Source organism: Indicator indicator, chromosome 3 (assembly GCF_027791375.1).
Source record: "Indicator indicator isolate 239-I01 chromosome 3, UM_Iind_1.1, whole genome shotgun sequence".
In the NCBI taxonomy this organism is placed as follows: domain Eukaryota; kingdom Metazoa; phylum Chordata; class Aves; order Piciformes; family Indicatoridae; genus Indicator; species Indicator indicator.
This window is the reverse complement of record NC_072012.1, coordinates 1,915,559-1,939,990: the sequence shown is the minus strand read 5'-3', so window position 1 is coordinate 1,939,990 and position 24,432 is coordinate 1,915,559. Positions and strand designations below refer to the sequence as shown.

The following is a 24,432-nucleotide window of genomic DNA, read 5'->3' as shown; positions in this document are numbered from 1 at the left end:
ACCCCAGGGAGCAGGAGAGGATGGGGACTGAGCTGCTGGAGAGCAGTGAAGGAGCAAAGGACCTGGGGGTCCTGGTGGATGGGAGGCTGACCATGAGCCAGGAATGTGCTCTGGTGGCCAAGAAGGCCAATGGCATCCTGGGGTGGATTAGAAGGGCTGTGGTCAGTAGGTCAAGAGAGGTTCTCCTCCCCTTCCACTCTGCATTGGTGAGACTGCATCTGGAGTATTGTGTCCAGTTCTGGTCCCCTCAGTTCAGGAAGGACCTCAGGAAACTGCTTGAAAGAGTCCAGCCCAGAGCCACAAAGATGATTCAGGGAGTGGAACATCTTCCTTATGAGGAGAAGCTGAGGGAGCTGAAGGCTCTGTAGCTTGGAGAGGAGGAGCCTGAGAGGTGACCTCATTGCTGGTGCTAAAGATGTGCAGGGGGAGTGCCCAGAGGCTGGAGCCAGACTCTGCTGTGTGATGCCCAATGCCAGCACAAGGGGCAGTGGTGGAAGGTGAGGCATAGGAAGTTCCATATGAATATGGGGAATTCTTTTTTTTTTCCCTGTGAGGGTGACAGAACACTGGCAGAGCTGCCCAGGGGGGTTGTGGAGTCTCCCTCTCTGGAGATATTCAAAACCTACCTGGATGTGTTCCTGTGTGATCTACTCTAGGTGATTCTGCTCTGGCAGGGGGGTTGGACTTGATGAGCTTTTGAGATCCCTTCCAACCCCTGACATTCTGTGAGTCTGGGAAAAAAAAAAAACCAAACAACAACAAACAAACAAACAAAAAAAATCTTTCAGATGTGCAGCCTTTTCATTTCAGTGTTGTACTTGGACCACTCACTGGCTGACTACCCTTGTGACATGCTATACTTAATAAGTTTTCTATGCTGTCTGAAGTGATAATATTAATGTGCCATTCAGTTGAATTAATTTTATTTTGTGCACTGGCCTGCATAAAATGTAAATGACATTTAGAAAGATGATGAGGCAGGAACTGAGGAGAAGCCAAGTGGCAAACCAGAGTGAGATGCAATCATTAAAGCAGAGCAGCCAGCTGCATTCCTGGGTAGGTGAAGAGTCAGAGGGTACCAGGAGATGGTGTTCAGGCATGGATGTTCCTTTTAATTAATTCCTCCCTTTCCCATTTACTTCAGAAATTCATTTTCTTCTTGTTTAATTAGGAACTGGGTATGTTTGGCTATCACAGTCTCTTGTTTGGAAATCAAAGAGTGTGTTGTATTCTAATCTTTGATTTGGAGTGCCTTCAGCCACAGCACTTCTCATTTTGCCAGAGGATTTGTAATGCTTTTAAACTGATGACCGTGAAGTGTCATTTTCTGCTAACAACAATAACACTGTTCCCTCTTTGGGGCTTTTCAGAAAGCAGCAATAGAAGTCTGTCCTCTAAAAAGTTTAAAACATAATGAACAGGACTTTAAGGAGGGAGCTGGCAAAACCTGAGTTGTTAATTTTTTAATGACGTTGGCTGGGTCAAATTATTGCCTGACATTTGAATTGCCATTAAGTTGCAGAATATCACATAATTAGGGCAGGTAAAAGAAAGCAAATCTACTACCTTTAAAAATATATATATTACATTTCCAAGACAGAGATTTGTGAAGAAATTGTATGTCAAGAAGTGCTGTTCAGAGGAAGGGGAAAATAGATTTTCATTTGCACAGAAAGCTCCTGTTAGGTGTGTTCCCTTAAAGCCCTAAGAAGTTGTGCTGGCATAGAGAAGTTGTGTCACAAAGGAGTCAGAGAGTAGGACTCCAGTGAGGAAATCAGTCAAAATTAATATAGACTCATAGAATCAGTCAGGGTTGGAAGGGACCACAAGGATCAGCCAGTTCCAACCCCCCTGCCATGGCCAGGGACACCTCACACTACAGCAGGCTGGCCAGAGCCTCATCCAGCCTGGCCTTAAACACCTCCAGGGATGGGGCCTCAACCACCTCCCTGGACAACCCATTCCAGGCTCTCACCACTCTCATGGGGAAGAACTTCTTCCTCATGTCCAGTCTGAATCTCCCATTAATTAATTGCAATTAACTATTTCTTTTGGCTTTTCCTCACTCCTACTTTATACCATGACTGCATCTCTACAGATACCACCTCCCAATACCCTTAATACATTCACAGAATCACAGAGCATTAGAGGTGGGAAGGGACCTCCAGAGATCATCCAGTCCAACCCCCCTGCCAGGGCAGGATCACCCAGGGGAGTCCACACAGGAATGCATCCAGGTGGGTTTGGAAGGTCTCCAGAGAAGGAGACTCCACAACCTCTCTGGGTAGCCTGCTCCAGGGCTCTGTCACCCTCACTGGAAAGAAGTTTCTCCTCACATTGAGCTGAAATCTTCTCTGGTCAAGTTTGTCTCCATTGTTCCTTGGCTTATTCCTGTGCACCACCCAAAAGAGCCTGGCCCCCTCCCCTTGACACCCAGCCTTCAGCTCTTGAGAGACATTGATCAGATCCCTCTCAGCCTTCTCTTCTCCAGACTAAACAGCCCCAGGGCTCTCAGTCTCTCTTCACAGGGGAGATGCTCAAGTCCCCTAAGCAGCCTCCTGGCTCTCTGCTGCATTGTCTCCGGCAGATCCCTGAAGGATTGTTCCTTGTCTGCCCTAAAACTTCTCCCTTTTAAAGCTTACCTTTGCTTCTATTTCTGTTCTCTGTTCACCTAGCATCAGTCCCTGTTCTACCTTCTTCTGTTATCACTGCTAGTTGCTTTTTTGCAGGATCCAAAACGAGCCCTCTGGACCCTTGCCTCAACAACCTGCTGTTTCTTTTGAGATCTCCTGCTGTAACCTATTTCACTTTGCTTTGTTTTTTAATTTACTTGTTATATGACTTGTAATTGAATGCATTACATTAACAGGAGCTTCCTTTTATGCCCAAGTTGGAACATTTGAAGAGGGTATAGTCTCACAGAATCAAAGTTAGGGGCTGGAAGGGACCTTGAAATCTTGTCCAGAGTAGAAGGGGGAGGAGAACCTCTCTTGACCTACTGACCTTACATGCCAAGATAAGGTATTCCTTGAATTTGAGATTTCCATGCTGTAGACAGACTCCAGTGACCTCAACACTGTCTGAAGCCCCTGGATGCATAGATTGAGGTTAGAGATTCTGTCATTACAGTTTAATTGGGAAGACTACTGCAGTGTATAACCCACTTGTAGGCTGTCTCTGTCTTCTCCACAGAGTTTTACAACAATCTTGGTTGGTGTGAAAACTCTACAGTAAACAGGAGCTTCCCTGGTAAATATTGATTGGTGGAAGATTGTGCTTTGGGTCTTTGTCCATAAATGCATCCTGTTGTGTTTCTCTCAGGCTTACCTAAATACCCACAATCAAAAGAGGTATTGCAGTTGGACACCCACCTCATGTGTTTATATCTTTCCTCTACTGATTGTTTTGGAGTCTTAAATCTAATTGGAGGGGGGGAAAAAAAAGCATATGGGACTGTGGCTCACTGTTTTGGTGTTCTTTACCAGGAGAGATGCAAGCATCAACTTTCTTGTGATATCTTGCACAAAAATGTGGAGAATGTTTATATTCAGAGATCTCTCTTAGGGATTCTGCAGCATGAATGAGAGTAATGCCACAGACTGGGGACAGAGTGGCTGGAGAGCAGCCTGGCCAAGAGGACTTGGCAGTGCTGGGTGACAGCAGCTGAGAAGGAAGCAGCAGTGTGCCCAGGGTGCAGGGAAGGCCAATGGCATCCTGGCCTGGATCAGGAATAGCGTGGCCAGCAGGAGCAGGGATGGAATTCTGCCCTGGACTCAGCACTGGTGAGGCCTCACCTCGAGCACTGTGTGCAGCTCTGGGTCCCTTCACTTCAGGAGGGATCTTGAGGTGCCAGAGCAGGTCCAGAGGAGAGCAACCAGACTGTGGAGGGGGCTGGAGGGAAAGGCTGATGAGGGGAGGCTGAGGGAGCTGGGGGTGTTCAGCCTGGAGAAGAGGAGACTTAGAGGGGACCTTATCACTCTCTACAACTACCTCAAAGTTGTAGTCAGGTGGGGGTCAGGCTCTGCTCCCTGCACAAGAGGGCATGGCCTGAAGCTGTGCCAGGGGAGGTTTAGGTTGGGTATCAGGAAGCAATTCCTCACAGCAAGGCTGATTAGGCACTGGGATGGACTGCCCAGGGAGGTCCCTGGAGGTCTTTAAGAAAAGCTTGGCTGTGGCACTTGGTGGCAGGGTTTAGCTGATGTGGTGGTGTTAGGTCATAGGCTGAGCTCAGAGGTCTTTTCCAGCCTCAATAATTCTGTGATGCTGTGATTCTGTGATCTGCATAAACAGCATTTTTCTCTGTAGCTCATTAAGAGACTGCACTTGTCAAGGCAAAAATGACTACTGACAAATGTGAGAAGAAACACAAGACAGGCAGGAGCCTCTTAGAGCTGTCTCTAAACAGTCTAGGTTCTCAGTAGGACTTCAAATGGCCTTTTCTCAGCTGAAGAAGTATTCCCAGCACTATGTCATTTATGTTCCACTCCATTGCATCCTCTTTAAATGTAAGGGAGTTGTGAAGCTGCTGAGATGGAGAGAGTCTTTTGATTGCTACTTAGGCATTCTACAGGACTAGGTTAATGTCTGTGGACCTCCCAGCTGGAAGTTTCTATCACTAACTTACCGTTTCCATCAGAGATCAAAATAATTTGCTAACATAAATTATTTATACATAGGATTGAAAGAAATCCATTATAACAATAAGGCACCTCCAGGAGATAATCACCATACCAGAAGCACTCATCTGTACCACCTAGCCCTGCAGGGGTTTCTAATTATCTCCTGCAAACCACACCTCTAGTGATTGCTTTTCTTTTTGCTTCGTTGAAGCATTGCCACTTGCAGTACTTTTCCTGGCACATATTTCTAAAATATTGTTGGGTTGGCATTTGGTTTGGTTTGGGTTTTGTTTTGTTTTGTTTTGCTTGCTTTGCTTTGCTTTGCTTTGTTTTGTTTTGTCAGCTTAGAAAACTTGGGGTAGCCATGCAAAGATAAAATGTCCTGCTGAGACCTCACCTGGAATATTGCATCCAGTTCTGGGCTCCCCAGTTCAAGAGGGACAGGGATCTGCAGGAGAGAGTCCAACAGAGGGCTGTGAGGATGCTGAAGGGACTGCAGCACTGCCTGGTGAGGAGAGGTTGAGAGCTCTGGGGCTGTTTAGTCTGGAGAGGAGAAGACTGAGAAGGGATTAATCAATGTTTATCAATATCTGAGGGCTGGGGGTCAAGAGGGAGGGGACAGCCTCTGCTCACTTGCACCCTGCGATAGGACAAGGGGCAATGGAGAGAAACTGCAGCACAGGAGGTTCCACCTCAACATGAGGAGGAACTTCTTCACTGTGAGGGTCCCAGAGCACTGGAACAGGCTGCCCAGAGAGGTTGTGGAGTCTCCTCTGGAGACTTTCCAGCCCCATCTGGATGCATTCCTGTGTGACCTGCTTTACATTCTCTGGTCCTGCTCTGGCAGGGGAGTTGGACTCATTTATCTTTGGAAGTCCCTTCCAACCCCTAATCTTTGGAACTCATTTATCTTTGGAAGTCCCTTCCAACCCCTAACATCCTGTGATCCTGTGAAGTACACACAATATTGAAGAAATGCAGTTAATAGAGATTTTAATAGCAACAATAAAGTACTGAAGATGATTCTGTAGGCAGTTAGAGAGGTACCTATGCTTTTTCCTCACGTTATTGAGTGGAATTAGCCCATTATCTGTTCCCATTCCCCGTGGGTTGGTAGTGATCTATGGAAAATTGGCTATTTACAAGATGCTAGCTGCTTTTCCCTGCTTCCTGCAGCTAAGCTGACATTAAAAGAGGCTAAAAATGCACTAAATGCTCTCATAAAATTACTCTTCTGTGTAGATTGTTGCAGTATTTGCACAGAAACATCCCATGATTACAGATGGAGAAAAGCTTGTGAGAGGTGATGGTCTCCCTGGCAATAACTGTAAAGTACCTCCTCCAGCCTCTGCTGAAGCTCTCAGATCAGAAACAAAAACTTTATAACACCATGTTATGCTTACTAAACGTGCCCTAGTCATAACACAAATAGGAGAAAAAAAAAAAAAAACAAAAAACCAAAACCCCTCCAAACAACAACAACAAAAAAGCCCCAAGATTTTTAAAAGCCCTAAACAAACAAAAAAATCCACCCAAAGGGACAATTAGAAGCAAGGTACTGAGTTGAAAGGACCTTCCCAAAACAGATATGTTTAGATGTTCTGTTAGGTTTCTGATAAGTCCAGTGGAACACAGGTTCTGTGCTGCTACAACCAAAGGGAATCTGGAAGTGAGGGCAAAGCCCAGAGAGCCAAGCAGAGCCTGGGCTGCATCAGGAGAAGTGTGGCCAGCAGGTCAAGGGAGGGGATTCTCCCCCTCTGCTCAGCTCTGGTGAGACCCCACCTGGAGTACTGCATCCAATTCTGGAGCCTCTATTACAAGAGGCATCTGGACATGCTGGAAGGTGTCCAGAGAAGGGCCACCAGGATGAGCAGAGGGCTGGAGCACCTCTCCTATGAGGACAGACTGAGAGAGTTGGGGCTGTTCAGTCTGGAGAAGAGAAGGCTCCCAGGAGACCTTCTTGTGGCCTTGCAGTATCTGAAGGGGGCTACAAGAAAGCTGGGGAGGGACTTTTTAGGATCTCAGGGAGTGATAGGACTGGGGGGAATGGAATAAAGCTGGAAGTGGGGAGATTCAGGCTTGGACATGAGGAAGAAGTTCTTCCCCATGAGAGTGGTGAGAGCCTGGAATGGGTTGTCCAGGGAGGTGGTTGAGGCCCCATCCCTGCAGGTGTTTAAGGCCAGGCTGGATGAGGCTCTGGCCAGGCTGCTGTAGTGTGAGGTGTCCCTGCCCATGGCAGGGGGGTTGGAACTGGATGGTCCTTGTGGTGCCTTCCAACCCTGACTGATTCTATGATTCTATGAATGTTGGGTGATACAAAGGTCTCTAAGATGGAACATAAAAATGAGCTTTCAGACCTAGCCTTGTTTCAGAGCCTCATGAATCAACCAGGCTAATTCAAACCAAGTCTACCATGTAATAGAACAGCAACCATGGGGAGCACTGGGTGGCTGTGTGAGCTGTGACCATGCGAACACCAATCAATAAGCAATTGATTTCTGCCATTCTGAACAGCTTCACCATTAGCCTAGCCAATATGGGCTTTCAAACTGAAATGTCAGGGGAACAGGAGCATGTTTTGCTGTCACCATGCCATCGCAGGCTGCAGCTGTGCAGATTATACATCTGACATCCATGTGCTGAATCTATGCTGGGATTTATAACAGAATATGCAGGCAGGGAGGAATAATAAATCCACAACAGTGCAGTCCATGCTGTGACCTGGACAAGCTGGAGGAGTTGCCTGGGTGAACCTCATGAGGTTCAACAAGAGCAAGGGCAGGGTTCTGCTCCTGGGCTGGAGCAATCCTCACTGTCAATACAGACTGGGGGAGGAGGGGATAGAAAGCAGCCCTGAGGAAAAGGACTTGGGGGTGCTGATGGATGAGAAGCTGGACAGGAGCAGGCAGGGTGAGCTTGCAGCACAGAAGGCAAATCACAGCCTGGGCTGCATCCAAAGCAGCATTGCCAGCAGAGCCAGAGAGGTGATTCTGCCACTTTGCTCTGCTCTGATGAGACCTCACCTGCAGTACTGTGTGCAGCTCTGGAGCCCTCAACACAGGAAGGACATGGAGCTGATGTCTTGACAAAAAACTTTGGGTACACCCCTAAAACTTTTCAACAGCCAACCTTCCAATTTATTCTCACAAAACACCACAACCAAAGAGATTCATCTTCATAGAACCTGTACTTCATAGTCTGCTGCCAGAAGTTCTGCAAACAGGCAGGCAGACACCATAAGGACTAATCTCTTTGAAAGAGAAACATTGCTGCCTGCAGTGCTTTATTGAGCTGTTCAGTGTAACTCAATTGTTCTGCTCTCAAAAGCAACCTTGTTACCCACCTAGAGAGATTGCTGGACCTGAAAGGAAGGAGGAAAGAAGCTTGGATCATACATACCAGTGATCATTTCTAAGCAGCATTCTCCTCTTGGACAGATTCACTCTGAAATGGCTTTCTTGCAGGCTCTAAATTTATGGAAAATCCCTACTCTTATTTTTCAGTTAGGAACTAGGCTAAAGTTCCACCTTCAAACTATAACAACGTGTTTTATACTTTTGTGAGAAAAGTATGGGGGACAACCCCATGTTACAGTTGCTCAGGAAATCCAGTATCTGAAGGGGGCTACAAGAAAGCTGGGGAGGGACTTTTTAGGATATCAGGGAGTGACAGGCCTGAGGGGAATGGAATAAAGCTGGAAGTGGGGAGATTCAGACTGGATGTGAGGAAGAAGTTCTTCCCCATGAGAGTGGTGAGAGCCTGGAATGGGTTGTCCAGGGAGGTGGCTGAGGCCCCATCCCTGGAGGTGTTTAAGGCCAGGCTGGATGAGGCTCTGGCCAGCCTGCTGTAGTGTGAGGTGTCCCTGGCCATGGCAGGGGGGTTGGAACTGGATGATTCTTGTGGTCCCTTCCAACCCTGACTGAAAAATACATAAAGAAACAGTCTAGTAGCTGTGTATGCATGGACTTGGGTGATCCCCAGGGTCTTTTCCAACCTGAATGTTTCTGTGTGTGGTTCTGGGATGTGCCCTAATTGATTTCCACTGAAACATAAGCTGGAAGTATAGCCAGTCATGACCTGGCTTAAAGGGCAAACAGGTTTTGTGGGACTCTGATTGTCAGGGGGCAAGTGCTGAGCAATCTAACTTCCTTTGCAGCCAGCATGTAGCTTGTAATTTGGCTCCATTTAGGGGGGTTGCTGTGAACTCCAGTTGTTGGAATGAATTTGAGATTATCAAGGATTTAAGCTGGGAAACGTGGAAGAGTTGACAGGCTTGAGGTGGCTGAGGTCATCCAGCCTGGAGAAGACTAAGCTCTGGGGAGACCCAATAGCAGCCCTCCAGTACCTGAAAGGAGCCTACAAGAAGGATGGAGAGGGACTGTTTCCAAAGGCCTGCAACAGGACAAGGGGCAACGGTTTGAAATTAGAGAGGGCTGCACTTGCAGCCCAGAAAGCCAAGCAGAGCCTGGGCTGCAGCAAGAGAAGTGTGGCCAGCAGGGCCAGGGAGGGGATTCTCCCCCTCTGATCCACTCTGCTGAGACCACACCTGGAGTACTGCATCCAGTTCTGGAGCCCCTATTACAAGAGGGATCTGGACATGCTGGAAGGTGTCCAGAGAAGGGCCATGAGGATGAGCAGAGGGCTGGAGCTCCTCTGCCATGGAGACAGACTGAGAGAGTTGGGGCTGTTCAGTCTGGAGAAGAGAAAGCTCTGAGGAGACCTTCTTGTGGCCTTGCAGTATCTGAAGGGGGCTACAAGAAAGCTGGGGAGGGACTTTTGAGGGTGTCAGGGAGTGACAGGACTGGGAGGAATGGAGCAAAACTAGAAATGGGTAGATTCAGATTGGATGTTAGGAGGAAATTCTTCCCCATGAGGGTGGTGAGACACTGGAAGAGGTTGCCCAGGGAGGTGGTGGAAGCCTCATCCCTGGAGGTTTTGAAGGGCAGGCTGGATGTGGCTCAGAGTAACCTGATGCAGTGTGAGGTGTCCCTGCCCATGGCAAGGAATTTGGGACTGGCTGATCCTTGAAGTCCTTCCAACCCTGACAAGTCTATGATTCTAAGAGTAGATTTATGCTGGACGTTAGGAGGAAATTCTTTACCATGAGGGTGCTGGAACACTGGAACAGATGGCCCAAGGAGGTAGTTGAGGCCCCATCCCTGGAGATGTTCAAGGTCAGGCTCTACAAGACTCTGAGCAACCTGATCTAGTGGAGGACATCCCTGGTCATTGCAGGAGGGTTGGACTAGATGACCTTTGGATGTCCTTTACAACCCAAACCTATGATTCTAAGACATCCTCTACTGTTTATTTGCATGTTTGGCTTAACAGTCAGAGTTTGTAGTCCTGTTGATTTTCCATGGAGGCTTTCAAAACTGCATTTCTGAGAGGTACAAAAAAAAAAAAACTGATGAAAATGTAACACCTTGTCGTGCTTGCTTTCACAGCAAGAAAAGCTGGGTGACATCTGCTTCTCCCTCCGTTACGTGCCGACTGCTGGCAAGCTGACCGTCGTCATCCTGGAGGCAAAGAACTTGAAGAAGATGGATGTCGGTGGGCTGTCAGGTATGTGCATGAAAATCTGCCTGTGGCTTTGGCAGGCTTGGAGATGCACAAAATCCACACCTTTTCTGTTGGGGGGAAAAAAAAAAAAGGGTAAGGGCTCTTTGCTCAGTATCTGCACAACTGGGATTCGTGTGTTCCGAAAGCTAGGGTGTGACTGAGTCCACCAGAATTTGTTCTGGCTTCAGAAAAAGGAATTTCATTGCACATGTGTGATGGTTTGAAACGGCCTTTCAGATTTTTCTTCACAGAGTTCAAGCAGAGAAGGTGAAGGAATGTAAATAAGTCACTATTGGGTGTAAGAAAGCCAAATAATGATTGGTCTAAACGCTTCCCTTGGGGAGAGACAAATGTTTAAGAACCACTACTCAAAACAAAGTTGGGGCAGTTGGAGTCTGCAGTTTGCAGCTCGCTGGGCTTCTGTCTGTCTGCTGCTGCTTCTTTTCTGGCTGAAGATAACACACTGACCTTGATGAGCGAACAGCCTGTCTGCTTCCTGACTCTCTGCCTTCTGCCAGGGGGGTCTGGGTCCTTCTGGTCTTGGGGGGAGAGGCCCCTTGGGACGTCCCCTCTCTGGGGGAAGCAAAGGGAGCTTGGTTGTGCTTTTTTGTTGGTTGTACCTCTTTGTAACTGTTGTGAATAGTGTCTGTTTGTACAGATTCATTGCATTCCATCATAGATTGTAGATTTGCTTGTAAATACAGCTTGCATTTGCTTCTAGACTGAGCTAGCCTGGTCATTGTCAGTGTGGGAGGGGGATTTCAGCTCTCACACTGTTAGAACATTGCATTCCCCTCCAAGACAAAGTCTGAAGAGTGGAATAGTCAGATGACAGTACAAGCTCTCTGTACTTCTGCTCTGTTGCCTGGAGATAAATAAAGACTATTCAAGCAAGAGGAAAAAAAAAATCTGACTACAATTCCTGCTAGCTACTTAATCTCACACAATGTGAGCATTTGCCTGCCATGTTACTAATAATAATACATCACAGGGGAATGCACCACAGGTCACTGTGCTGACTGCAGGTTGAGATGCTAGGATGGTGGTTGCTACATTGGAAGGGCTCAGGTGTGGTTGTTTCCATGCTCAGAGCTGAAAGTGCTCTACATTTGTGTGTGCACCAGCAGTCAAAGTGACAGTCTTGTACCTGTGTGTGGTGGGTTGAAATTACACCCCCACCCCCCCAAATAATTTGGAGGAAACTACCCCCAAAATAAATTGCCAGACCAGCTCAGCTTGGGATAGAAGCAAATGAAGCTCTGTTTACAAGCAAACTACAATCTAGAAGTATGAAATACAATGGATATGTACCAAAGATACAATAGATGTACAATATAAAGAGATTTACCATTTATAAACAACACAGAAACTCCTCAGAGCCTCCTGGATGGATCCAGGGGGACCATTCACCTCCTCCCCAACTCCCTCCCTCCTTCCTATTACCTCACACAGGAGTCAAAACAGAGATCCTCTGGCAAGGCCGTAGGAGAGAGAGAAAAAGAGAGAGAAGCAACAGCAGAAGGAAAAGTGCAATAACTATTTCTGCCTCTGCTCTATATCCCATTAGCAAGCCAATGAATTCTATAGACCTTAACATTATTTTCCTTTTGCATCCAATGGTAATTGATTTTACTTCCAGTCTTTGCAGTCAGGGACTGGGCTGAAGTTCCCCCTTCAGACTGTAACACTGTGGTAGTCAGTGAGGTTGATGTCTCCAACGTGTTCTGCACCTACATTTGTCCTCATAGTTTTTCCTCACAGCAAGGCTATTGACAGTATGAGTGGGATAGGATAAGCCATCTCTAAGGGAGTGTGCAGTCAGCACACATTGCATCATTTTAGCCTGGAGAAGAGGAGGCTCAGGGGAGACCTTATTGCCTTCTACAACTACCTGATGGGAGGCTGTAGCCAGGTGGGGGTTGGTCTCTTCTCCCAGGCAACAGTGACTGAAGGAGAGGACACAGTCTCAAGCTGCACCGGAGGAGATTTAGGCTGGATGGTAGGAAGAAATTCTTCCCAGACAGGGAGTCTGTCATTGGAATGTGCTGCCCAGGGAGGTGATGGAGTCGCTGTCCCTGGAAGTGTTTGAAAACAGCCTGGATGAGGCACTCAGTGCCATGGGTTAGTTGATTAGATGGTGTTGGGTGATAGGTTGGACTTGATGATCTTGAAGGGCTTTCCCAACCTGGTGAATTCTGTGATTCTGTGATCAGGCATGTGTCTCTGGGGTAGGGCTGTCCCAAGGATGTGATGGGGCTCATGTAGCCTTCCATTCTCTGCTGTGTATGGAATTTGAGCACAAACTACTGTTCAAGTTGCCAAGTTAGATGAGACCAAATTAAATAACAGGATGGTCTTCCCAGGAGAACTTTATTTTATATACCTTCTGTTTAAAAGATGTAGTTTCTACCCACCATAGAGAATGAGGATATTTCCAGCACAGCCCTAGAAGTGAAGACTTGTACAGCTGTCACTAACACAAAGTTGATGTGATTGCTGCTTGTGAATTAGCAAGTGACAGGAAAAACATGTTTTGCTTCTGTTTTCCAATGATCTTAATGCAAGGTTATAACAAGTAAAATACACAGAGAAATGGGAATCTGCTGAAAGCAAGCCTGAAGTTTGTATTTACTGTTTTTGATGAACTAGAACAAGAGAACCTTCACAAAGCCAGGGAAAAGAGTCTCTTACCAGCACCAGTTATCTTTTTTGTTTTCTTTTACTTCCTTCTAAACTCTTTATCTGTACAGCAACAGACATAGTAAAGTAAAAGATATGAAGATAATGTTGCAGTCATTGCCTCACCTCAATCAAGTCTAGGTTTCTCTTGTCTGAAATGGATACTGGGTTAGGTCAAACTCCTAACAGTTTCCCTAATGCTCTACTGAACCAACTGCAAACTAATGTTCTTAAGCACATTTTATTCCTAATTGTTATCTTATGAATGAACAGATTTTTAGAATGACAGTATCAGAGAATATTAGAGGTTGGAAGGGACCTCCAGATGTCATCCAGTCCAACCCCCCTGCTAAAGCAGGATCACCCAAAAAAAGTCCACACAGGAATGCATCCAGGTGGGTTTTGAAAGTCTCCAGAGAAGAAGACTCCACAACCTCTCTGGGCAGCCTGTTCCAGGGCTCTATCACCCTCATTGTAAAGAAATTTCTCCTCATGTTGAGCTGAAATATTCTATGTTCGAGTTTGTCTCCATTGTTCCTTGTCTTATCGTTGTGAAGCACCAAAAAGAGCCTGGCCCCCTCCCCTTGACACCCACCCCTCAGCTCTTGAGAGACATTGATCAGATCCCTTCTCCGCCTTCTCTTCTCCAGACTAAACAGCCCCAGGGCTCTCAGTCACTCTTCACAGGGGAGATGCTCAAGTCCCCTAAGCATCCTTGTGGCCCTCTCTTGACCTGGGGAAATGCAGAAGTGTGGGATTTTTTTGACTGAAGTCTTACTCTAAGAGCCAGATCATCTCTATTATTTTCTCAGCTTTGCAAGAAATGTGATGGATAATGGGTACTCAGCTCCTAAGAAAAGAAAGAGAGGAGCGGGGCAAGCACTAATGAATTGGAGACCTTCTGCAAACTTCAGAAGGAAAATAAAATGCCCTGTGTTGGAAATAACTATGGGGAAATGAAGGGGCTAGCCCTCCTCTGTGCTAAAGCCCATGGAGAACACTGAAATACATTTCTAGGGGATGATAGGTTTTGTTATCCTCTTTTGGGGCCATGCTCAGCTAGAAACATCCTGTTCTCTAGGAGACAAACAAACCCAATGGAATGCCACACTTGTAGCAGGAATTCAAAAGCCACTGAAGTGATAAATGGCAGTTAGAACAATATTCCTCAGGCAGTAATTACAGATGAAATGGTGTTGGTTTAAAGTGGGTGCAGTACCTTTCATTAGGGAACTTGTCTTCTGAATACATTATGCAGAAATAACTTTTGAAATCAAGCTGGGATCCTCTTGGTCATTATTCAACCCTAAATAATACCCAGTCTCAAAGTGCAGTGCTGCTAGGTGCTAATGAAGGTGGCAGGGTTTTATCTTGATTAGTGAGTGCTTTCCACACTACTTTTGTTGTTTTCTCTAGATGCTGAAAGGACTTTTCTTTTTCTGCAAAGCTGAAAGTTTTGTATTGTAGTGGAGGTGGGAAAAGATTAACAATCAAATGTGATCTCCAACTGAATGTTACCTCTGTACTCCCCAGCACAAACTGTTGCCAGGGGAAAGCCATTAGCAAGAGGTGAAAATTACATAGGTGACACAAATGGAGAAGAAAAAAATCTTAGAAGCTTGTCAAAAATAGGCAAAAAGGATTTGATTTTTTTTTTTTTTTTGAGTGTAGAATGTCTTTTTGTTGTTCTCTCCTGCTTTGGAGAAAATGCTGGGAAAAGCAGAAGACAGATATTTGGAAAGGTCTCTGCTCCCTCTTGCATCCAACCTTTATGCCTCTCTGTGGCGTTTCTCCACCTTGCTGAAAGGAGGAGCCCTGCAGGAGGTCTGTCATAGCACAGTGCAGGTGACCTGAGAGTTTTCTTCTGCATGCTTCTCTCCATGTCTTAATGCTGCTAGTAAATATCTGCTATACCTTTGCACACCAATGATGTGGAAAGCTTTAGCATTTATGTTACCTTCACTCTCAACACACACACAAAACAAAAAGTCAGTGTAGCTCAGTAGCCTTCTGAAGTACTAGCTAGAAAATTATGAAATCCATAGTTGTGGTCAATCAGACTGAAACATGCTTAATTTCTAATGCTTATATTGTGCAGATGGAGAACCCAGGTGTAAAAATACATACCAAAAGCAGGAGACTGAGCAAAGCAGATTGAGGGCCAAAACAATCCTTGCTATCAATACAGACTGGGGAGGAGGTGTTAGGAAGCAGCCTTGAGGCAAAGAACTTGGGGGTGCTGATGGATGACAGGAGCAGGCAGTGTGAGCTTGCAGCACAGAAGGCAAATCACAGCCTGGGCTGCAGCAAAAGATGTTTGTCAGCAGAGCCAGAGAGGTGATTCTGCCACTTTGCTCTGCTCTGATGAGACCTCCCCTGGAGTACTGTCTGCAGGTCTGGAGCCCTCAGTATAGGAAGGACATGGAGCTGATGGATAGGGTCCAGATGAGGGCCATGAAAATGATCATGGGGCTGGAACAGCTCTGCTATGAGGACAGGCTGAGGGAGCTGGGGGTGTTCAGCTTGGAGAAAGCTCTGGGGAGATCTAATAGCAGCCTTCCAGTACCTAATGGGGGGATACAGGAAGGATGGAGAGAGTTTGCAGGGACAGAATGAGGGACAATGGCTTCAAACTAGAGCACAGCAGATTGAGATTGGATGTTAGCAATAAGTTCATTACTCTGAGGCTGGTGGAACACTGGCACAGCTTGCCAGGGAGGTGGTTGAGGCTCCTTCCCTGGAGATATTCAAGATGAGGCTAGAGAAAGCCCTGGGCAGCCTGATCTAGTTGGGGATGTTCCTGCTGGGTGCAGGGAGGTCAGACTGGATGAGCTTTGGAGGTCCCTTCCAGCCCAGCCCATTCTATGACTCTATGAAAGAGTACTACCTTTGCTAGTCATTCTACAAGGCTTCTACTGGTGAAATATTAATCCTATATGCTACTTGGCATATAGGTCCTATTTAATGGCTACTACAGTTCCAAAACCAACCAACCAACCAACAACAAAAAGTCTTTATCTCCAGCATTTTAACCTTTTTTTCCCATAAATTTTTTTAGCAGTCTAAAGCCAGGCAAAAGTTACTCCAGAAACAACAATAAGAGACAACAGACTCATCATCAAATTCATCAAACTCCTTGTAATAAAATCAGATCACCCAGCTGAGCAATAAACTCCCAAGTCTTAAAGTTATTTCACAGAATCACAGAACATTAGAGGTTGGAAGGGACCTCCAGAGATCATCAGGTCCAACCCCCCTGCCAGAGCAGGATCACCTAGGGGAGTCTGCACAGGAATGCATCCAGGTGGGGTTGGAAAGTCTCCAGAGAAGGAGACTCCACAACCTCTCTGGGCAGCCTGCTCCAGGGTTCTGTAAAGAAGTTTCTCCTCGTGTTGAGCTGAAACCTTCTCTGTTCAAGTTTGTCTCCATTGTTCCTTGGCTTATTCCTGTGCACCACCCAAAAGAGCCTGGCCCCCTCCCCTTGACACCCACCCCTCAGCTCTTGAGAGACATTGATCAGATCCCCTCTCAGCCTTCTCTTCTCCAGACTGAACAGCCCCAGGGCTCTCAGGCTCTCTTCACAGGGGAGAAGGCTGTGACTAAAGCAAACCTTGTCTCAAACACTGGAACTGTGCAGCCTGAGCTCATCAAACCACCACCACAAGGAGTGAAAATTGCTACTTCTGGCAAGCAAGGGCCTCTGGCAAACAATTGTGCATGTTTCAGAATGCCATTTACATTATTTAAATTGTATTCCAATGCATTTTTAATGAAGCTGACATCTGGCAGGTGGTAGGTAGGAATGTAAGCTCTCAGGAAATTATTTTTATTTGCCTGAACTTGGTAAACATGGGTTACATGACTTTATAGGTGTCCTTCACCCAAATTGTTATTTTGGGGCTTAGAAGCTTAGGTTCTTACAGCAAATCAAGGGAACTTAAACTCCCAAGTCACTGTGTTAGGTTTTTTTAATTTATTTAGATGATTTGCAAAATTAGAGGATTTCAAAAACAGTTTGCAGCTTAATCTCTCCAATCAGGCCATAGAGACCTAGTCTGACTAATTCCTTGCTAAAGGGCACAGTGCAGCTCAGTAATGCTGTTTGCTTCACAAGAGCTGTTGCTCAATTGGGATAGTTAATTCAGATTTACAATCTCTTCTGCTCCAGAAAGAGGGCAGGAATTCTCTGCAGCTCCCTGACCAGTTAGGGGAGAGCTTACTGCTCTCTACAACTACCTGAAGGGAGGTTGTAGCCAGGTGGGGGTTGGTCTCTTCTCCCAGGCAACCAGCAGCAGAACAAGAGGACACAGTCTCCAGCTGCACCAGGGGAAGTTTAGGCTGGAGGTGAGGAGAAAGTTCTTCCCAGAAAGAGTAACTGTCCCTTGGAATGTGCTGCCCAGGGAGGTGATGGAGTCACCATCCCTGGAGGTGTTCAACAAAAGCTTGGCTGTGGCACTTGGAGCCATGGTTTAATTGTCAGGAGGTGTTAGTATTAGGTAATAGGTTGGACTTGATGATCTCTGAGGTCTTTTCCCACCTGGTTGATTCTGTGATACTCATTCCAATCAGCGTGGCATCGATTCCACATGTGGATTTAAAGGAGTATGAAGCTTTAACTAAATGCTTTCTATTTGTATTTTTTACTTACTTTGTAAAGAAGGAAATGGTTCTTTAGCCCTCAGCACAGCTGACTAGCAGCCAGTGTGGTCTGTGCAATGAATATGGTGCTTCCTTTTATGACACAGGAAGACTCCCAATATTCCTGCACATTTATGCAAGCAGTACTGTAGGTTTCCATGTGTTTAGTCATACCCTCCTTTTGTGTTCACTTTTGTTCCTAGTATGAAATAAAAGCTTTCACTTCAGCTTCCAACAACTTTTCCTGCTTTGATCAACCAAGTATTGAAATAAATTGCCTGAATACAGGTTCCTGCTGGACCAGCAGAAGAGGCTGTGGCTGGCACCCAGCCAGACTTTAGTACCTTGGGCCTTCAGCCTAGTCCTTTTCCTTTTTTCCTTTTTTCCTTTTCTCCTTTTCCCCTTTTCCTCCTCGTTGTCCTTTTTTCTTTTCCTTTTCTCCTTTTCTCCTTTTCTCCTTTTTCTTTTCCTTTTTTCTCTGCTTTTTCCTTTTCATTTTCATTTTTTCCTTTTCCTTTTCCCTTTTTCTCTGCTTTTTCATTTTCATTTTCATTTTTTCATTTTCCTTTTCCTTTTTTCTCTGCTTTTTCCTTTTCCCTTTTTCCCCTTTCCTTTTCCTTTCCCCTATTTCCTTTTCATTTTTTCCATTTTCTTTTTTCCTTTTCCTCTTTCCCTTTTCCTTTTTTCTCTGCTTTTTCCTTTTCCTCTTTCCCTTTTTCCTTTTCATTTTTTCCATTTTCTTTTTTCCTTTTCCTCTTTCCCTTTTCCTTTTTTTCTGCTACATTTGTCTTTTTAAGAACCTCAGTGACTGCATGTATTACTGGTAAAATACTATTTTGTATCCAAAATAATCAGTGATAGGATGATGATAAGTGTAAGTCTTAACACACCTGATAATCTCTTCCAGATTAATTTCAGTATGGTTTCCTCCTAAAACTCTGTGTAGGTTTATGGGGTTTTAGCATGCTTAGCTTTTAGTGAATCTAATTATCTAGACTATATCCTAGTAGCAAGCAAAGCATCCCTCCTCCTTGTCTCAGCACTGCTGCCTCTCACCACTCCTGCCTCAGCTGGTGTGGCCTCAGGTATTGCTTTAGGAGTTGTTGCCAGGTAGCAAATATTATAGGAGACACCAAACCCTACCTATTTATGCCAAATTAATGCCTTGCTTCTGCCAAGTAGCAAAACTTATAATAGACTCTAAACTCTATATATTTATGCCAAAATAACACTTAGGAAGAGCTGAAAGGAGAAGAGGATTGTCATTGAAGCCATGTGCCTTTCCTTCTAGAGAAAGCATAAAGAGAAAGTGCCTCATAATCCAGTCCATTATGTGTGAAAGCTAATCTCCATGTTTATGAGTTAGGAACAGAAAACACTCAGCACCTCTCTGTGTCTGCCAAGCAAACACACAGTCAGAAGCATGTCTGGGGGCCAAATGGAACTGTGGCAGAAGTCAAGCCAGTTTTCTACAATTAGACTTTTGGTTTAAATGTTGCCTTCCAATTTAAAAGGCTTGATTGGATGTCTTAGGAAAGAATGGGGGCAAAATTCAAATCTGTTTAGAAGCCAGCTCTTGGAAGACAGACTGAATGCTGATGAATTATGCAGCCAGAGCATTCACTTTAATAACTTCATTAAGACATAAGGAACCTTAAAAGCTGGCTAGCACAAATGCAATATTATGGGAAGAGAAATAAATCCTTAGTTCCATGGCTTTGCTATAAGCCATATTGTAAGCATAACTCAGTGAATATTAAGGGAAAATAAAACAGCCTTGTGAAAAGATAAAAGTAAAAGAAACCACAAACAACCACAACAGCTGCATTTGCAACTAGCCTGAGCCTAAAGAATCCAACAGAGATCAGTACCAACATGTATTTTAAGATCTCTACTTACTGTGAGGATGTCTACAGCACCTATTATTTCAGTATTTCTACTGAAATACACTGATAGAACTTCCAAAAAGTGCAAGGTCCTGAACTGGGGTCAGGGCAATCCCAGGCACCGATATAGGCTGGGCAGGGACTGGCCTGAGAGCAGCCCTGAAGAAAAGGCCTTGGGGGTGCTGGGGGAGGAGAAGCTCAACAGGAGCCAGCAGTGAGCACTTGCAGCCCAGAGAGCCAAGCAGAGCCTGGGCTGCAGCAAGAGAAGTGTGGCCAGCAGGGCCAGGGAGGGGATTCTGCCCCTCTGCTCCACTCTGCTGAGACCCCACCTGGAGTACTGTGTCCAGGTCTGGAGCCCCTGCTACAGGAAGGATCTGGAGGTGCTGGAACATGTCCAGAGAAGGGCCAGGAGGGTGCTCAGAGGGCTGGAGCTGCTCTGCTCTGGAGACACTGAGAGAGTTGGGGCTGTTCAGTCTGGAGAAGAGAAGGCTCCCAGGAGACCTTCTTGTGGCCTTGCAGTATCTGAAGGGGGCTCCAAGAAAGCTGGGGAGGAACTTTTGAGGGTGTCAGGGAGTGGTAGGAGTGGGGGGAATGGAGCAAAACTAGAAATGGGGAGATTCAGATTGGATGTTAGGAAGAAGTTCTTCCCCATGAGGGTGGTGAGACACTGGAAGTGGTTGCCCAGGGAGGTGGTGGAAGCCTCATCCCTGGAGGTTTTTGCAGCCAGGCTGGATGTGGCTGTGAGCAACCTGCTGGAGTGTGAGGTGTCCCTGCCCATGGCAGGGGGTTGGAACTGGCTGATCCTTGAGGTCCCTTCCGACCCGGACAATTCTCTGATTCTATGGCTGCAGCAATACATCTCTCTTAACACTTGTAGGCTCCTTCAGTGGTGATGGCATCAGGCACCAGACCTCCATCATGTTAAAAGCTTTCTCTTCTGCCTGGAAGAACATTTCTGTTGACATCTTCCTGAGAACTGGGCAGTAGGGGGTGGTAGCCTTGTCTGAAATGGTCCTCTTTGAATGGCAGTTGTTCTCATCCCAACATCAAACCATTTCTTCCTCAAGATAAAAGCTGAAGAAGGCAACTGTAAAATCAGAATATATTCCAAAATACAATGTGTTCAGCACAGAAGCCATGTTAAAGGATACACAGACTCTCATATTCCCGGAAACTCTGATGGGGATGGGGATACTGTCAGGTAATTGCCCATTTTGGAGTGGGTACACAATTTCCCCTGAGTCATCTGCAACAGGCTATTGCACACAATAATGTATTGTATTAGAACCATCAAATGTGATAATTCCTGCAAAGGAGCAGAGTCAAATTGCTCTCTTTTTTCCAACACTGTGCTTTAAATGAGGGAAAAGAGATTGTGCCTGCTGATTACCACAAAACCTGGAGGCATTGCTCTCATGATTGTCAGGACAAACATTGTGCCAAAAATGCTCAGCAGGTCTTGTAACAAATTCTTGATCTGCAAAAGGCAAGAAAGCTTACTGTATGTGCACATCTGCTTTATCATGCACACTGACCAGAGGAAGAAAAGGTCTGTACCCAGCTGTGTGGATGCTGCAGCTGGTAGCCATAAGTGTCTGTCATTGACAGTTCAAGGGTGCTGCCTGAAAGACCCCAGCACAGAGCCACAAAGGTGATGAGGGGAGTGGAACATCTTCCTTATGAGCAGAGCCTGAGGGAGCTGAAGGCTCTGTAGCTTGGAGAGGAGGAGCCTGAGAGGTGACCTCATTGCTGGTGATAAAGATGTGCAGGGGGAGTGCCCAGAGGCTGGAGCCAGGCTCTGCTGGGTGATGTCCAATGCCAGCACAAGGGGCAGTGGTGGAAGCTGAGGCATAGGAAGTTCCATGGAAACAGAGAAAATTTTTTTTCCTCTGTGAGTGTGACAGAACACTTGGAAGGGGCTGCCCAGGGGGGTTGTGGAGTCTTCCTCTCTGGAGCTGTTCAAAACCCACCTGGCTGTGTTCCTGTGTGATCTACTCTAGGTGATCCTGCCCTGGCAGGGGGGTTGGACTGGATGAGCTTTGGAGGTTCCTTCCAGGCCCTAACATTCTGTGACTCTCTGACTCCCTACACAAGACATACCTCCAAGCAGAGAGAAGAGAGTCCTCTTGTTCTTCTGTTGGAACAGCTACATCTAAATAATGCATTTTGTGTGTGTTTTTCTGCATGCTTCTTCCTGATTAAATTAACAGTGTGCTTTTATTTGGTTCTGCAGTCCCAAAGCAAGTGTGCAGACGTGTGTGTTAATTACTTATATGAAAATGAGACAGTTAATACTTGAGGTTTTCAAACCTTACATGAATTTCATAGCAACATGAGTGGCTGTAAAATGGATGTAGAAATACTGTAGATAGATTCTGGAGTCCTTAGGGAAATTAGTCACTTCTCTTACAAATAAGTTTAATTGATTTTTACTCTCTGAAAATTGCAGCCTTGTGTGTTTTCTTTTAATGTGTTTGAAGGGGAAAAAATGAAAATATGAACTCAGAAAGAAAATGTCTTTTTTCATCTCTATAAATACAGTTTAAATCAGTGTTTAAATGGTCTCAGAAAGTGAGGGAAGTAGAATAAGGGATTTCCTTTTCAGGACCATGTAAAGTCACGTAAGTTTTTAAGACAGCAAGATGAGCATTTTATTAGCACTGTTAGGCAGCTGAAGTTGGTAGGACTTTTCAAAGAAATAGTAGCAATTTTAAATCCTTACTTTAAATCCCACATGCCTGGGTTTTGTTTGTTTAATCCCATCTGGGCAAAAGGTTATTGTCTCTGTTAGATCTTTATGCAGTTATTTCTTATAGACCTTCTGACTGTGTTTGCAAGGTGTAAGCCCTTTGTGTGTGCAATGAAAATGAATAGTTTTATATCTTTTATAATGAATGTTTTGGGCAGTGGTATCTTCAGCCACCACCATCACTTGTTTACAAAATGTGTTCACAGGTTGTGGGGTTTTACACTCCACATCTAAAGACAGTTAAATGATTCAAGCACAGATCTAACCTTTCCAATGCAGCAATTCAAATTGGCCATACAGGTGCTGTGCTCTGTGGGTTTGCCACAGATGGGATTCTGTGGCAGACTAGCCAGGGACTCACAGCTTGCTCCTCTGTCTGGTATCTTCCCAGCTACTGTGGCTATGATTCCAGCAGTCCTTGACTCAGAGAGGGCTAAGGAGCCTCTCTCTTGTTGTGCCCAGTTGCTGGGCTGTAGCCTCTTCTGGGATTCAGTTCCCTTGGAGCTTTTCCCCTTTCTGTCTTGGTCCAAGTGCAAGGTCTGGGTGAAGTTGTTGGTCTGCTAGAGCAGGTTCTTCAGCTGCTCCTCTGGCAGCACTCGGCTCTTGTCTCTTTGTGGTATCACAGTCTCACAGTATATCAGATGTTGGAAGGGACCTCAAGAGATCATCAGGTCCAACCCCCCTGCCAGAGCAGCATCACCCAGGGTAGTCTGCACAGGAATGCCTCCAGGTGGGGCTGGAAAGTCTCCAGAGAAGGAGAGAGCATCTCTCTCTGGTTTGAGTTTGTCCCATACCAAACAAAGGTACAGACATACATCTGCATGATCTAATAGTAGGCAGAACCAATTTTTAATTCCTATCCCCTAAGCAGTGACACCTGAGGATTTCAGGATCCAAATGTAATCTTTGCAGCTCAGCAGCATCTCTGTAGGAATTGCCTCAGGTCAGAGAAGGAAGGGGTTCTGGTTAATCTCAGTTACTAAATCAAGTCCAGTTCATGAGACCTCTTTTGCTTCAGATTCCCAGTGGTATCATGGAATACTTTACATCCACAGGTCTGCAGGTTAAATCTATTTGTGAAGAGAATATGATAATGTCCTCATAGGATCACAGGCTCACAGGATGTTAGGGCTTGGAAGGGACCTCCAGAGATCCTCAAGTCCAACCCCCCTGCCAGAGTAGGACCACAGAATGTAGGGCAGGTCACACAGGAATGCATCCAGATGGGGGTGGAAAGTCTCCAGAGGAGACTCCACAACCTCCCTGGGCAGCCTGTTCCAGGGCTCTGTCACCCTCACTGTAAAGAAGTTTCTTCTCATGTTGAGGTGAAATCTTCTATGGTAAGCAGGCCCTCAGCTGCTACTCAGGCAGCATTTGGCTGTTGTTGCTGTCTGGGTGAGAACAAGACAGGTTGTCTGACTTCTTGGCTGGTTTAAATGCTTTCCCAAAACAGTTAATGCTCTTTGGTAACACAGAACCCTGATAACTGGACCTACAGGATGGAGCATATCCAAACATGGCCAGGGGCACACACAGTTCACATCTGTGTTACAAAGGTAATTACAGGTGGTACATGTTTATCTGGACCCCAGGAAGGGTCCAGGTCAGCACATTCACAGGTGCTTAGCCCATTGTCTGGGGGTTTGACCCTTCAGCACAGTGTGCACATCTCAAAAGGAAAGAAACACTTCACAAACTTAGACCCCCTGATCCTGAATTATCCCTGAAGGGAGTAGGGATTCTGGGAAGGGAACTGCAGGTCTTCTCTAGTACACTTTGCTGACCAATAGCACTGTGATGGCAGAGGAAGTGTATGCTTCAGTGTAAGCACAGAGGCAGCAAAGCAGCTCTTGCTAGTTGTGTGGTCTCACTACTGCACACATGTGCTTTATGGGTGGTAGTTGTACAAACCTGTGCACACATTTGGCAATGCCTGTGTTCTTCTAGTAGCTATGGGATGCTTATGACTGAACATTCTGGACATTAGGAAAATTTTTTTTACAGCAACAGTGGTCAGGCATTGGAATGTTTTGCCCAGGGAGGTGATGAAGTCCCTAGGCCTGGATGTGTTTCAAGGTGGTTTGGATGTAGTGCTTGGGGCAATGGTTTAGGGGTGAGCCTTGTAGAGTAGGGTTCTGGGTTGGACTTGGTGATCCTGAGGGGTTTTTCCAAACTGAATGTTTCTGTGATTCTGTGAACAGAAATGGAAAAGAAGTTTTCCCACTGCCAGTTCCAAATGGCTTCAAACTAGAGAAGAGCAGATTGAGATTAGGTATTAGGAACAAGTTCTTTACACTGA

General features: G+C 45.8%; 1 protein-coding gene across 2 annotated transcripts in view; it reads left to right on the top strand.

The window, feature by feature from the left end:
* SYT1 (synaptotagmin 1) overlaps positions 1-24,432 on the top strand; it is a 179,833-nt gene that overhangs the window by 98,953 nt on the left and 56,448 nt on the right. For both annotated transcript variants that reach the window (XM_054399544.1, XM_054399543.1), the window contains exon 6: positions 10,067-10,184. In XM_054399544.1, the coding sequence (XP_054255519.1) occupies positions 10,067-10,184 (118 nt within the window). The remainder of the gene's footprint in view (positions 1-10,066; positions 10,185-24,432) is intronic.